At 35.2% G+C, this 15,924-nt stretch overlaps 1 protein-coding gene across 1 annotated transcript in view; it reads left to right on the top strand.

Annotated features, from left to right (window-relative positions):
* LOC138319094 (voltage-gated delayed rectifier potassium channel KCNH1-like) overlaps nucleotides 1-15,924 on the top strand; it is a 65,418-nt gene that overhangs the window by 39,607 nt on the left and 9,887 nt on the right. The window contains exons 2-6 of the mRNA XM_069262011.1: nucleotides 3,708-3,938; nucleotides 6,827-6,955; nucleotides 9,784-9,908; nucleotides 10,187-10,582; nucleotides 11,512-11,929. Coding sequence (XP_069118112.1) covers nucleotides 3,708-3,938; nucleotides 6,827-6,955; nucleotides 9,784-9,908; nucleotides 10,187-10,582; nucleotides 11,512-11,929 — 1,299 coding nt within the window. The remainder of the gene's footprint in view (nucleotides 1-3,707; nucleotides 3,939-6,826; nucleotides 6,956-9,783; nucleotides 9,909-10,186; nucleotides 10,583-11,511; nucleotides 11,930-15,924) is intronic.

Raw genomic sequence — 15,924 nt, 5'->3', positions numbered from 1 at the left:
TGTTTAACAGTTTAACATATCACAGTGTGTAACAGTTTAACATATCATAATGTGTAACAGTTTAACATATTACAATATGTAACAGTTTAACATATCACAATGTGTAACAGTTTAACATATCACAGTGTGTAAATGTTTAATATATCACAGTCTATAACAGTTTAACATATCACAGTGTGTGTAACAGTTTACATAACACAGTGTGTAACAGTTTAACATATCACAGTGTGTAACAGTTTAACATATCACAGTGTGTAACAGTTTAACATATCACAGTGTGTAACAGTTTAACATATCACAGTGTGTAACAGTTTAACATATCACAGTGTGTAACAGTTTAACATATCACAGTGTGTAACAGTTTAACATATCACAGTCTATAACAGTTTAACATATCACAGTCTATAACAGTTTAACATATCACAGTCTATAACAGTTTAACATATTACAGTGTGTAACAGTTTAACATATCACAGTTTGTTACAGTTTAACATATCACAGTCTATAACAGTTTAACATATCACAGTATGTAACAGTTTAACATATCACAGTGTGTAACAGTTTAACATATCACAGTGTGTAACAGTTTAACATATCACAGTATGTAACAGTTTAACATATCACAGTGTGTAACAGTTTAACATATCACAGTGTGTAACAGTTTAACATATCACAGTGTGTAACAATTTAACATATCACAGTGTGTAACAGTTTCACATATCACAGTGTCTAACAGTTTAACATATCACAGTCTATAACAGTTTAACATATCACAGTATGTAAACAGTTTAACATATCACAGTGTGTGACAGTTTAACATATCACAGTGTGTGACAATTTAACATATCACAGTCTATAACAGTTTTATATATCACATTGTGTAACAATTTAACATATCACATTGTGTAACAGTTTAACATATCACAGTGTGTAACAATTTAACATATCACAGTGTGTTACAATTTAACATATCAAAGTGTGTAACTGTTTAACATATCACAGTGTGTAACTGTTTAGGCATGTCATCTTTCACTATACTTCGCAATATCGTCGTTGATTAAAGTCCCATGATGTTGTCGACTGTGTGGCACCTGGATTCCACCTTTCATACGAGGGTTATTATTCTGTTATTTTTGAAAAACATTCGGCATTTTTCGTTTTACCGGATATTTTCAAAAGGAATTAAGCTCTATCATTCAGCACATTTTGGTACCATTATGACGATGTTTTCAAAAGCAAAACAGGTCTTTAATTTCATTTATGTTCATAAGTTCAATATAATCTGTCAGAAGTGGACCCAGTTCATGACTGATCTATCGATTAGACAAGAACACAGGCATAGTCGATGGTAGACTATATGGCTACTGTCATCTATCAGGATGTGGTACTTGAATTCCCAGGTCTCTTCCAAACCTGGTACAGAGGAGTGAACTCTGTTGAGACTTTGTGGTGACAGACCTACTGACCTACTACCTCCGACTTCATGATGGATACTATGTCATTGTGTCCACAAGACCACAGCCGTACTGGGTCAATTGACTATGATCAATAACGGACATCCTCGGCCTAGCGAGTGGTCTTTTTTAGTCACCAGATAAACTGGTAGATTTTTAACTTTATGCCCGAGAACGGAAAACAAGTTCGAATATGACAACCTTTCAGCTTTGTATTGATTTTATTGCTTTGCATTCATTTATAACGTGATTTTTATCATCTACTTCGTTGCATTTTTTGAATTTTTTTTATATTTTCTGTATGTACTATTGTTAGGGTCTACGATGGTTTTAATTCATCCCTAGCTCTTGTGCTGGCAGGTAGATATGATCCCATCATATCGCATGTCACGCTAAACAGCGTCGCGGTGATGCACGAAAGGGCTATCGTGACGCGCCCGGTATCGCTGTCCCTATGCATATGGTAGAACCTAGCCTGAAATGTATTGTCTCAATGTCTTACCAAAATTATATTTACACACTCTGTACGCTCGCAGCTTACACACATATTACATATAATGCTGTTGGTTAATACGAAATGATATTAAAAAAGCTATTACTTTCCGGCTATCGCTTGTGGATTATAGAAGCGCGAGTAGCCAGAGGCAGCAGCCATGGATGACAGATTTAGAGGGAAAAATTTAATCGGCTCACATAAACTATTTGGTTACCAAGCAACATATATTACAGTTAGGATGCAATCATATTAGGAGTTTGAATAAAAAGATAAACATTCCATACGCTAATTTTGACTGCTGACGGCTTGTTTGTGTCCGAACAGCGATGTAAATAACGTCACTAGCCGGTATCTTTAGACTCGTGTAAGCAAAGTCATCGTCGTTATTTGATACTGCTAACTATACGAGTTCTATACAGTATATATATTGATGAAGTCAAGTACAATTGTTATTTCTAGGCACAAAGGTTGAACACGTATATGCCTTAGTTTTGTTTTAATCATCAATTTATGACAAAGGGAAAAACACTAAACAATAGATAAACAGTATTTATATCCGTCATTAAATGTTTTCCATCAGTAGAAGACCCTGCGGAATAAACACTCGTGTATGTTACAATCACATCGCGCAAAATTTGATAACAAGATATGTATTCCCCACATAGATGAAAGGAGATTATAGCGCAATCAGCATTACATCAGACCTGTTTCCGAATTAGGAACAAATGTTTGACATAACGTTATATTTTAACACTTAATTTCTTTTCGCTTACAAAGATATATATAATTGATCATTTCAATATATAATTGACTTAAAGGCCCACTACCTTTCCGGAGCAAAATTTAAAGGTTTCTTAAAAACATTAATTACAAAAGAAAATATATATCGATGGCTTAAGATGAAGTTACAACACCAAAAATATGCAAGATTTCCTGTCTAATGTACGATAACAGTGAAGATTCATTTCGCTGTTTTGTCGTCTGGCGCAGTGATAGTCAACTACCGCGCGGCATTTAGGACGACGGCGGGAAACATAAAACGACCCGCGTTATGAAAATTAACATTTTATTTATTCTAATTAAATAGTTCTGAAGGCGATGATAAGTTTGCTAGTAAACGTATAGTTAATAACTTCTGCGACTCTACAAAATTATTGATCTCGTTTTACATTCTTTTTTTAAAAATTAAAAGCCGTTTCGGAGAGGTAGTGGCCCTTTAATATAGAATTTGAATCATCATTGTTTGCTTTTCCAATTTGTTCTTGGAAAATTTTGTTTATATGTGTTTCTTGTCAAGGACTGATATGAGTGTGTAACTTAATTTGGTGATGAGTTAGGATTTTACAGAAGTTATTTTGTCATATGTCCGCTTCATATTCCATTTTGTTCAATGTTGTTATTGGGCTTAATTGCCTTTCTAATTTGATATATATTATGTCCAAACATGGTTGTAATTTTACAGAGCAGAAACGGATGGTCAAATTCTGTTATAAAAGACACTGACACAAACTTCAAGGTTGATCAATTGACAAATCGTGAAAGAAAACTTGTAAATCTTACAAACAACTCTCATAAAAACACCAACAGCTCAAAGAAACTCCAATTATGTATCTCATTCATAGCATTAAAGTTTTATCAAACATGTGCTAAATACCTAGTATTTAAATCAACCGATATAACATGTGTAATGAGTTAAAGGGGGGATTCAAATTAATTTCCTGTCGATTTTTAATGAATTGTTTTATATCAATTTACAGATAGCAGTTTCCTGTTGGCCAATGCCCGGATCGTGGAGTATCCTATAGTGTACTGTAACGATGGGTTCTGTAAACTTTCCGGATATAACCGAGCGGAAGTGATGCAAAAAAGTTGCACGTGCAGTTTTATGTACGGTGATTTAACTGACCAGGATACTGTTCTAAAAATAGAACAGTCTTTCGAGGGTGTTGAACAAGAGCAGGTGGAAATTCTACTATATAAGAAAAACAGTAAGTTTCTTCTTTATTATTTTTTGTTTTTCAATATACATCAGTGTTATGTGTAATGCCATGAAGTGTACCTATATTTTATATATACTGATACACGTGTATTATGAGTTAAAAACAGATACGTGTGTTGAAATGTTACACATATCTTTACTTGAATTCAAAGCTATATTTAATAACCTAGCAAAGTATTAATTTTTGACGGGGACAGTAAACAGTAATCCGCTAAATTTGCCTATATTATAAGGCTTTTTAAATATTTTTTTTTTTGTCTTATGATATTAGGCAAATTAAAAAAAAAACTAATAATATAGGCAAGTTAAGCGGACTAAGTAAACAGAGGCCAACGAGGCATCTACACTATACGTATTCGTAGAGTTATTTTTAAGTGCAATAAGTTATGCCTAAAATCAATTTCTATATAGAGCAGTACTGATAAAAGCCTCTCTTGTGTATGATAAAGATAAGGTTAATTGCCTAAGACAATGCCGAGGTTAAGTGATTGATATCTATTTGTGTCATTCTTTCATTATCAATTATTTACTGGATATATTTTAGTGATACACTGGTTTTGTTATTTATATTTCTGATAAATGATATATACTATTACAAAAATAAATAGGAACAATAACTAGATACCGTCAGCATGGAAGAACATTGACTAATATGAGATATTTGTTGCAGAATTCTTGATATCTAGAAAGAGATTAAAATTACTATCCTGAAACAAGTATATATTCAGATGTCCATGCGGTAGACGGTTACCTTTAAGTGTCCATGTAAACTACAATGGCCGATAGCGGAATGTTCACAAAATGCAATAGCTATTTTTTTGTACCTATATTCAGCTTTGTTTCAAATCGGCAGAAAACAAAAAGTGTTGTAATAACCCTTTTTTGTATTAATAACATCCTTATGACAATCGTGATCTAAATTTAGCAAACGTCTGCTGTACATTTTCATAGCGCCATATCTTCGGTTTATATAATCCTGACACCATATTTTCAAATTGTCAAATAAGAGTCATGTTTAGCGAAGAAAAGCATGGAAGACAGCTGCGATTTTGGGAGTGTTCATTTAATGTTTTGTTTAGTTTAAAGCGACATCTGTAAATGTAAAATCGCCAATAACTAACTAAACAATACCTCTCAATTCAGTATTGGAAAGAGCAGAAATTACTAAGCTAGGGACTCGTAAATGGTAACGAAAAATTATTTTCACATGCCTTAAATGATCTGTTTTCAAGAACTTATCACATGTAGGCACATTTTAAATCTCTCTCTGGACCAATGCTTACTGGTACAACATATTGTGTTTCAACGTAACATCGACAAAGTAGTTTACATAATCATTTTGTACGTGTTTGGCCACAGACAGTGTGGATATCGTCACTTGTGTTACTTGTAAGAAATGAATGAGTGTCTCCACGTATTGATTACGGTTTTCATCACCTTTTATCTGTTTATTGAGTTAGCTCTTCTAAAGTTCATTCACCTCGAACTACTTAAGACAGCGCGTTGGATATTTCTTCCTCTGTGTGGTGCAAATACTCTTCCGTACAGGAATCTTATAACGTCATAAGAAAACAACCAGGCTGATAGCTGGACTGCTACTACACTGAATTGTGTCATTATCATACCGGTCATTACCATGGCTGTAAGCTCCAACCACTTATTATTAAGACTACAAGTTCACCCTTAAATAGTACGTTTTCATGTTCGACTGGTTTTTTGTTAAATTTCTTCATAGCTTTCCACGTGTTTGTGAGTAAATTTAGATGATTATAAAGATACCGATAAGGAGGGAGATAGTAAAAGGAGGGCTTTGACAAATACCCAAGTATAAACCTAAAACATGTGGATGTTTATAGTAGCAAATGTTTCATAATTTTAGATGTTTGTAAAATAATTCATGTATGCCTCTACAACTTTAAATATGTAGTATGCAGAAAAATCACACTATATGCTAAGCCACATTTAAGGTTATATTTCTGGACTGACATACTGCTACCGCAATAACCCTCTGAAATGTGTTTAGCTAGAACATAAGGGCTCAATTTAGTTATATCCAATCTATTGAGGTGATGAAGTTAAGTATTCTTGAGATATTTCAAACAGAATCACACTTTTCTGATTTAACAAATTTGTGTCAAGGCCAACTCAATTAAATTCGCCACTTTGATGACTAAATCAACATTAACTTTATACAATTCCAAGCTTTGAAAAACATAGCATTTATTTGTCATGACATTTATCAATAATTGAAAGGATTAGTCGTTTGATGGATGGACCTTTTTGATTTTGTTGATATAAAATCATTATTTACCACTTGTTCTTATTATTGATATGACCTCAAAATCACCATGTTTCACAAGTGGAATATCAATCATATAATATATAAGGAATGAAGAAATTGAAATTCTATAAGTTCATCCTAAAAAGACTAGTGAGTAATGTTCTAGATACTGACAGTCTGTCTCATATAAGACAATAGGGGTCTGGGCCGATCCGATTTAGTCAGTTATTAATTTAGACTGAATCTCAGTTGATAAAATTTGTCTCCAAGCCAACCCGATTCTACCACCCCATGAAATCGACAAAAACATAGTAATCCTTTAAATGAAAAATTGGAGAACGTTTCTTTCGTCGAATGCATTTATTTGACATCACATGCATCTCGAATTTGTGTAATGAATATAACATTTTACGTTTACAATTGGAATCTACTAATTTAACAGGCATATATAGCTTTGAATGTGTCGTGTCCCAAATCAGCAGTTATCTTATTAATGTTCGTCATTTGTAATATACGCTGGAGTAAAGGTTATTATAATAAAGTTAAAAATATATATGCTATTGATATTTATCATTTTCCTTTATGTTACCCCACAGGAACACCATTATGGCTGCTGCTGCACGTGGCACCAATCAAAAACGAGAAGGACCAGGTTGTGCTCTTCCTTTGCACGTTCAAAGATATAACTGCTTTAAAACAACCAATCGACGAGGAAGGTGGCAAAGGTAAACTACAAGGACAAAACAAACATGGAGACACTTTCTGAAATTATAAACAAATCTTCTGACAACAAGAAAAATAATTACATTACAAAACATCAACCCTAAATCGAAATGACTTCTTGCAGCTCCGCCTTGTCCTGAAACCATTTGTTTTGTCATGTTGTGGCAGTTGATATTTAAACTGTTAAAGTAACACAATTACCGTGAGAAATGTGATGGTGAATTTACTGGCACACTGCCTCCCCTTATCTAGACAGACAATGTCACAACGTTCCCCGTACATCTCACGGCTCCACCGTCCGCAGGCAGATTCCAGTCGAGTTCACAATGATAAATGAACCACCATCGCTCTCCATCTCTCTTGTTAGGAGTATGGATTCGCGTTTTAATTGCATTTTGGAAACAAAGTTTACATATAGTGTGCATGTTTAAACCAAGTTATACTAGTCCGATGTGCACATCTGCTACATAAAATGCTGACATAGGCACACTTCCAAGATACTAACACACAATGCCAAACTACATATCGATAAAACATACCATATAGTTGTTATACGTAGAAAAACATCTGGCAATGAATGAATCTTGTTTTAAATCTACCTGCGACTGCTAAATCTACCCAGTGATATTTAAGCACGAGCCAGCGGGTTATCTGTTGCCATTGGTGATGGCGGCACCTCGATCATCCAATGGCCACCACTGCTACTTGCCAACTGTATTTTTGTTAAGGGACAGTAACCTTTTGCAGGTGCTGATTCCGCATATATTAGGCGGTATCGGCTCATTGTGAATTCTAGAGCCATACATATCAGGAAAAGATTCGGTTTTTTTTTATAATTTAAGCTGTTTTAGACTAAAGTGCATATTTAAAGTACAAGTCTAAATGGCTAACTAATGAATCCAGCCTAAGTAATGGTCAACGTAAAACTTCGGCACATCACACATAGGCCACGGCATTAAACAAAGCAATCCTACCACTAACAATGACTCCGTTTAGTTAGAGACTGATCGACTAGTTTCTGGAAATGTTTGATATGACTGTTACCCGATAAAATAAAATTCGAAATTTCTATCGAGACATTTTTTTGTACTTTAGAAAGCTGATTTTGACTATCGATTTGAAACGGGAATATTTTATATATTATCGAATAATCTTGTGAAGTTTGCGGCATTATTGTCTTATTCCTTAAGGATTCGTGTACTCCTATTCGCAATGAAAGCTAGAATAGTTCATGATACTCAATAAACACATTTAAAGCTAATACAGTTCCTGATACACTGGCCCACTGCGAAGTGAAAACGTCACTGTCGGGCCAGACCTAGACAAACCGACACTATTTCTAGCCGTCCACTCCGTGGCTTCGTTTGAACTACACTGCCACCGCTTGGCAAGCCGTGCCTTGGGGGGCGACACGGCAACTGCGCCGCTGGTCGAGGCATGCAGTGCTGTAACATATATACATCACCACCAATGATAGAGCACTATCAACCGTATCATCAATTCAGGCGATTGAAAATAACACCTTCTCCTGAATCCGTGTCAGTCTGATTGAAGTCTATGGGAATCTCAGGAAATAGCCCGATAGAATATTTCCAATCCAGAACCGTTTACGTAAGGTCTGAGATTCAATGATCACCCCTCCGCAGATAATTGATTAGGATTTCTATCGAGGAATTAAAGAACGTTTATGAATTATTGTTGAGAAATGTGAGACGATTATAGCGGTATTCTATATAACGATGCACCAAGCTGCTTCATCACCTACAGCAGACATGCATATAACCGATCCATTCCACATGGGGTGATCTACCACCGGAACCCAATCCCAGACACAATCATTTCTATGGGGGAAGGTACGCCGAACGAACATTTCAAATAAAGCCAAAAGGTATAATTGCTGAAATACATACATACATTACGCCACGGGGAAACACTATACACAGCTATATAGATGCAGGTCTTGTGTAAGATCCTCCCCTATGTGTCTATTCGATTTATTTTCAATAATTGTTATGTGGTTCCTTGTTTGATGTGGTATACGGGTACAAGGACATTGGATAAGTTTGCTGTACATAAACTAACATCTTAGGGCTCCCTAGGCGTGAAAGCCAAATGTCGATCGGATGTCTAGACAAATTGTGGGATATCATGTTCTGGCGTTATAGAGCTGTCCATAATTATTGTGGTATTAGGATATCAATGAATACCAATATCATTTACCCCAAAATCGAGGAAATGAGAGTAAATACAAACAAGACTGCAAATGTGTAAAGAGAGTGATAAATATATGAAAGGGAAACAAAACCAGAAGTTTCTAAAGAGTAAGTTATTCTCGAGTGTCTGTATCCTTGACGACACTCAAGTAATACGTTATAGAATAAGTACTGAATAAAAACTATCATTTTGACATAAGATCTAGTATTTATATATTTACATTGTAATACAACTATAGAAGGCATACATTGTATTTCTAGTTCTTAAGAAGTATTGACATTAGACATTAGATTAAACCCCAAATTAGCTAATTGGATACCGTGATACACATTCCCGATGTGCGCCTTTTATTATTACTATGATATTCGAAATATGATTGGATTGCAATACAGATACTCAATAAAAGAAGTGTGGTAACCGTGTTTTACATACCTTTTAACTATCAACTGTCTATTCATTTGATACGTAACACTACAGAAAACGACCTGAAAATGAAGTAAACCTCAAGTTAAAATATGTAAACATTCACTCAAATTTAAAGACTCCTCGCCAGGAATGGACTATATAACATACTTTAGCTAACACATTCTAATTTAAACTTTTTATTTTTATACAGCAGGCATGAGCAAGTTCGCGCGTCTGGCCCGATCTGTGACGCGGAACAAGTCCACACTTCTCCAGTTCTCATCACATATACCCAACACAAAGTTCGACAACTCAAAACCTTCACAGCTCGCAAATGTAAGTATCATAATCACTTTGTCGTAGGACTTTAAACTATATCAATATTAAGCATAATTCAAGAAAAATTAGGGGGGAATACGATACTTTGTAGGTAACGATTAGACATGAACGTCATTATGTTAACAAATTTCGCAATTTTGAAAATGAAACTCTGTCAAATAAATTATCGCTTGCTTTCTGAATGAATACTTTAAAATTTAATAAGATATATTATTTTACATTATTTTCTTATGAAATGAATACAGCTGTAACCAGAATTTGTTTTTAACTTTCAGATGATGAACCTGAACGCGGATGTGTTGCCTCAGTACCGCCTGGAGGCTCCAAAGACTCCACCTCATATCATTCTACATTATTGCTTGTTTAAAACCATATGGGACTGGATGATACTGACCTTGACATTTTACACAGCGGTAACGGTACCGTATAACACTGCCTTCAGAAACAAGACAATGGACCAGGTGCCTCTACTGGTCCTGGACAGTATCGTAGATGTTGTGTTTTTCGTGGATATCATACTTAATTTCCATACGACATTTGTAGGCCCTAGTGGTGAAATCATCTCCGACCATAAGATCATTCGTATGAACTATTTAAAGAGCTGGTTCGTGATTGACCTTCTGTCCTGTCTCCCCTATGACGTCTTCAATGCCTTCCAATATGTAGATGATGTAAGTATGATGAAAGCTACTCAAAGTAATCACTATCCACTCCATATAATATAAGAAACGAAAAAGACAATGAATGAATAATAAATGACATGCACGCTTAAAGTCCAAGGACAAAGTATAAATAAAATACATAAACCACGACTACCAAAAATGGTAATTTTACCAACGTCCCGTAATAGAATGTGTTCTTTGAATTGGATAAAAGTTTCCCATTTTCACACTTCATTCCCTTACGTTGTTTTAAAAGTAATAGGATATAATGTTAATGCTAGTCGCGATAGCACAATGCGTTTGATTATAATATGTGGATTATTTCCGACCAAAAAGAACACTAAGAAGGCAAAAAATCTGCTGATTTGGCGTGAAAGAATAATATAATGTTATATGGGAGTAAATAAAGGTAATTATTGAAATGTATACCATTTTGCGAACATGGGCGAGGTGAACACGATCTTCAAATGTGACCCGAGATATACGGAATAGATATTTGTAGGAGCATTTTGGTTTGTTTAGTTTTACGTCCTATTAACAGCCAGGGTCATGTAAGGACGTGCCAGGTTTGTTGGTGGAGGAAAGCCGGAGTACCCGGAGAAAAACCACCGGCCAGCGGTCAGTACCTGGCAACTGCCCCACATGGGATTCGAACCCGCATCCCAGAGGTGGAGGGCTTGTGGTAATATGTCGGGACATCTTAACCACTCGGCCACCGCGGCCCCTGTAGGAGCATAACACATACCGATCTTATCTTACACACAATAGGAATATAAGTATATTGTAGTCCCTTTCAGCAAAATATGGCAAATTCTTTCATAAAGTGTTACTAGAAATATCTGTTTTGCCTGTTTTCCATATAATGTGAAGTAATGTACCCTTGAATGATGTACAATGTAGCATTATTTGCAATTTATTTTTTCTGTTTTGTTTTACAGGGAATAAGTACACTGTTCAGCGCTTTAAAGGTTGTCCGTCTTTTACGGCTCGGGAGAGTTGTCCGAAAGTTGGATCATTATTTAGAGTATGGAGCCGCCATGCTGGTTTTGCTCATTCTTGTTTTCATACTGTTTGCTCATTGGTTTGCTTGCATTTGGTATTCCATCGGCCTAACAGAACTTCAAAGTGGTTTGGAATATGGCTGGCTTTCTACACTAGCAAATACCACATTTGAACCCTTTATTTGGAGTAATACTACAACAAAAACTACGCTCACCGGAGGCCCAGGCAAGGGAATGCGATATCTCACTTCCCTATATTTTACCTTATCTTGTATGACTGGTGTCGGCTTCGGCAACGTGGCAGCCGCAACGGAACACGAGAAACTGTTCTCTATATTCATGATGATCATTGGAGGTAAGATTTTCTAAACGAGTTATTATATTCATTGCTACGTTATTTGTCTAAGAACGAAAGCATGGGCAGTATTGCTAAGGGAACGGCAGAGTAGTTTGTATTATGATTTAAGGTTTTGGTTTTCCATTTGCACTACATTATATCATAACTGTGTAAAACACTTTCTTAATTTTATATCCCCCGCAATAAGTTTATAAGATTATAAAAAAGACAAGAAAAAAGTGATTAAAATACAATTAATAAATGAGCAATCCCCTCAAATAAGTATCATCTGACGTCCCCAATCCCACGTCCTCCTGAGAGTATATAATTCACCTCCACCTTCCCAAAAAAAACCATTGACCTCCCCTGTGTTTCACAACACCTGACCTTGTTATCCTTTTAACAGCCAGGAGCCCACAACAATATTGTGAAGTCGCATTAATTCAATAACATACCTTAATTTTCAATAATTATATTTTCTCCGCGTGCTATACTGTACTGGTATTGGCTGTTTGATGTCGTGATTAAGTTTGACCATGATGTATTAATCAGTAGATACTGCCGTGATTTTATCAATTGAATTAATGTTTTATTGTAATCCGATATACTGATGACCTTTGTCAGTGACTTTATTGTGATCTAAATCTAGTGATGACCTTTGTCAATGACCTTATTGTGACAGCAAAACAGTTGCAAGATAATGATTATAAGGAGATATAGTCACGTGATACTAATTGCAAACAAATAATTACAAATAATCAATATGGCGGCATGATACCAATATACTGTGTTTGTTGTAACTGATGTCCGGGAAAACATTTATAAAGTATTAAATCGTTTGTATCATCCTGGTTAGATTTATACTTTACGTTAACGAAACATTTACCTCTATCTTTACTACGTTGTGTATTCGACTAATCATTTCATAAAGTCTTCTTTCTACTTATGATTGTTTGTGGCACCAATAAAGGTAGATCTCCCCTGTCCGAAAGAGGCTTTACTATACGGGAACATATCTCTTCATTCACATAAACTAACTGTACAAAACATGAATGATAAACCTATCTACTTTCTTTTGTTAATGTAGCATCACTTTTTGTAACAGGGATATTAATCGGCTGAAAAGTGGCGCGATAACTTTTATGACAAAAAAGGCCTAAAGTAAAATGGTGAATTTTGAAATTTGAAACAAAATGATTATCTGCAGGGATGTATTCGGTTATGTTTTTACTCATACCCCTGCTGTCTATTTGTTATAAGATATTTCTATTTATTGAATAGTCATAGGGAAGCTATAATGTAATTTTTGTTTGATTTTAAGATTCCAGTACTTGTAATATATATTGAATGAGGCTTTTAGATTAAAATATCTTAATAATGTGACTTAATATACACTTTTACTTTAACCTTTCTACCTATATTGACAACTAAACTCATTACGTAAACATTACAACAGTATCGTTTTTTCTTATTTATTAATAAATAATTCAATTTTGCAACAAGCATTTTCATTGGCTAAGGATCTACTTTATCAGCCCAAAAAAGAAAAATGGCGTTGTCGTTTGTAACGTCGCTTCTGATTGGCTGATATAACGGCGTAATGATTTCATAGAAAAAAAAGAGTGCCAAAATAAATTAGGAATTTCGAATAAATTATCGTTAGTAAATTGAATATAAGGATTATTTAGAGTACACTCAGATTTTTGTCTTATATCTCCATAACATAAATTATATTCAAGTTAATCCTTGACTCATACAATAATTTGTATTTTTGTTATTTCGTACAATAGTGAATTCTTACACGATGAACAATATGGAATACGTCAAGCTTATTAACGTAAGGTGAACTAGGGATAGACTGCCTTCTTCTTAGGGGAAATGAATGAAATATTGCAGGATCGAGCTATCGACTTTCTATCGTCCCGATACAAAATAACGACACAATCCCTAAGGAGCAAGTAGTACAATAAGAGTGGCTAAGAAATGATTTATTATCTAGTTCAAAGCCGACTTATACATAATCAATCGCATGTAACGGATAACGAACCATCAAAAGTATTGATTCGATAAAACAATTATATTAAAAATTTGTAATATGCAGAAGGTGGAGTTGAAATTGTCAATGAATACATCAACATATCACAAAGAGATGTAAAATTTGAAATACGTTTTAAAATCTTTATCAGGTTTTCCTCTGAATTACTCCCAATCATGAATGGAAAACCATCATCGTCATTAAGTAGACAGAATCACAGATGTATTGATATCAAATAAATGTAAACGTAATAGCCAAAACACATATGGGATAAATATAATTATCATAACCAACATCGTCTTTACAGGACATATCTCTAGACACTTCAATTCATAATTATCTATTATGGCCTGGTTGAGAGGGCACTATTGCCTCATAGTATTGTCGAGGGATGGAATAGTGCCCGAGCCGAAGGCGAGGGCACTATCCCATCACGAGACAATACTATGAGGCAATAGTGCCCTCTCAAACAGGTCATAATGGGTTTAGTACATCACCCTCACATGAGACCCGTTTTCATGTCATCGTAACAGAATCACGTCAAGCCAGACATGAAGCGACACCTTGCAACGCTATCTTCATTTCCACACCACTTTGTTACATTAAAAGTGCAAGATATGAATTGTCGTAGAAATCTGTATTTCTTTTAAACGGGATTCAGCTTCATGAAGATTAAAAGTAGATCAGTAGAAAATGAGTGCTCTGTAGAAAAGCAACATTTGCTTCCATCCCCGCACACAACAGCCTGTCCGCCATCTTGACGTCTTGGTCGAAGCGCAACGTTATAATGACGTCACGTTCAATATCGCGCCACTTCAATAGTGCCCGCCTGCCCGGGCACTATTGCAAATAGTACCCATGTGTGTAGCCAATCAGAATCCTGTATTCTGTCACGTGATGTACTAACTATCATTAGCGTGCAGAGAAAGGATAGATTACGACACATCCGGACTTATCCACTTTCATAACGCAAATAAAAAAAGAAATCAAAACAAGTTGTTTCTTACTTACTGATACATGTATTACACATTAGCCTTTTTAGTTATTAAGTTATGTAATCGACATAAATACGAAAAAACGTATACAATTGGTGTAAGAAATAATATTATCTATGAAGAAATATCCTTTTGATAAAGAATGGAAATATTTTAAAATATATTTTAATATTACATATACGCAAGAAAAAGCGTATCTTACCGTTATACATGCAAATACTATATACTGTACACGTCAAGTGCCATATGGACCAAACATGTCCGTGTTTATATTACCGTTTGTATAAATCGCATCCGTTCATTTTTTATATAAGTTATAATAAATATCATAGTTTACAGTGATGTCTTATGACGGGAGTTCTCCTTCCTGATATCGGAACGTGGTATTTCATAACAAGGTTTAACTGAAATCTGATACTTGTACACAATCTAACTCGCTGATTCCTTGAGATTTCACCAATAGAGTTCTCTGAAGGGGTCCGTGTTTAAACATGGCCATATTTAGAATGCGTCTAACCAAATCACTATGGACAGTCATAACTCATATTACAGGTTCATTAACACAATTGGATTTAAAAAAAGTTTTGACACTCTTCCTGTGGGAGGCGCCATTCTGTATCGATTCCGGTTCAGCATCAGGAATCGAGGCATATGTACTGTATTGATCTAATATCCCGTTCACCACCTGGGAACGAGGCTGACGTTTTGTAGCTACATTTAGGTTGACAGATAGGTGTTAATTGCTGTCGATCATCACAACATTGACCATTATCGACAACACGTCACCCTAAATAACACAACTCCACGTGCATTCCGTGTAATTATATCACAATTAAGACAACAATAGGACCATCCTTGAAAAACACAATAAAACTGTCGTTAATAAAGGAAAAGTAGGTCACACAAGCTATAAACCTACTAAATGTGCAGTCGTGTGAAATGTCCGGGTAACAAGGGCAGCGCAAGATTGGTTTAATATCTTC

The sequence above is a fragment of the Argopecten irradians genome, chromosome 3 (genome assembly GCF_041381155.1).
Source record: "Argopecten irradians isolate NY chromosome 3, Ai_NY, whole genome shotgun sequence".
In the NCBI taxonomy this organism is placed as follows: Eukaryota; Metazoa; Mollusca; class Bivalvia; order Pectinida; family Pectinidae; genus Argopecten; species Argopecten irradians.
The sequence above is the reverse complement of the archived record's forward strand: the minus strand, read 5'-3'. Positions and strand labels throughout refer to the sequence as shown.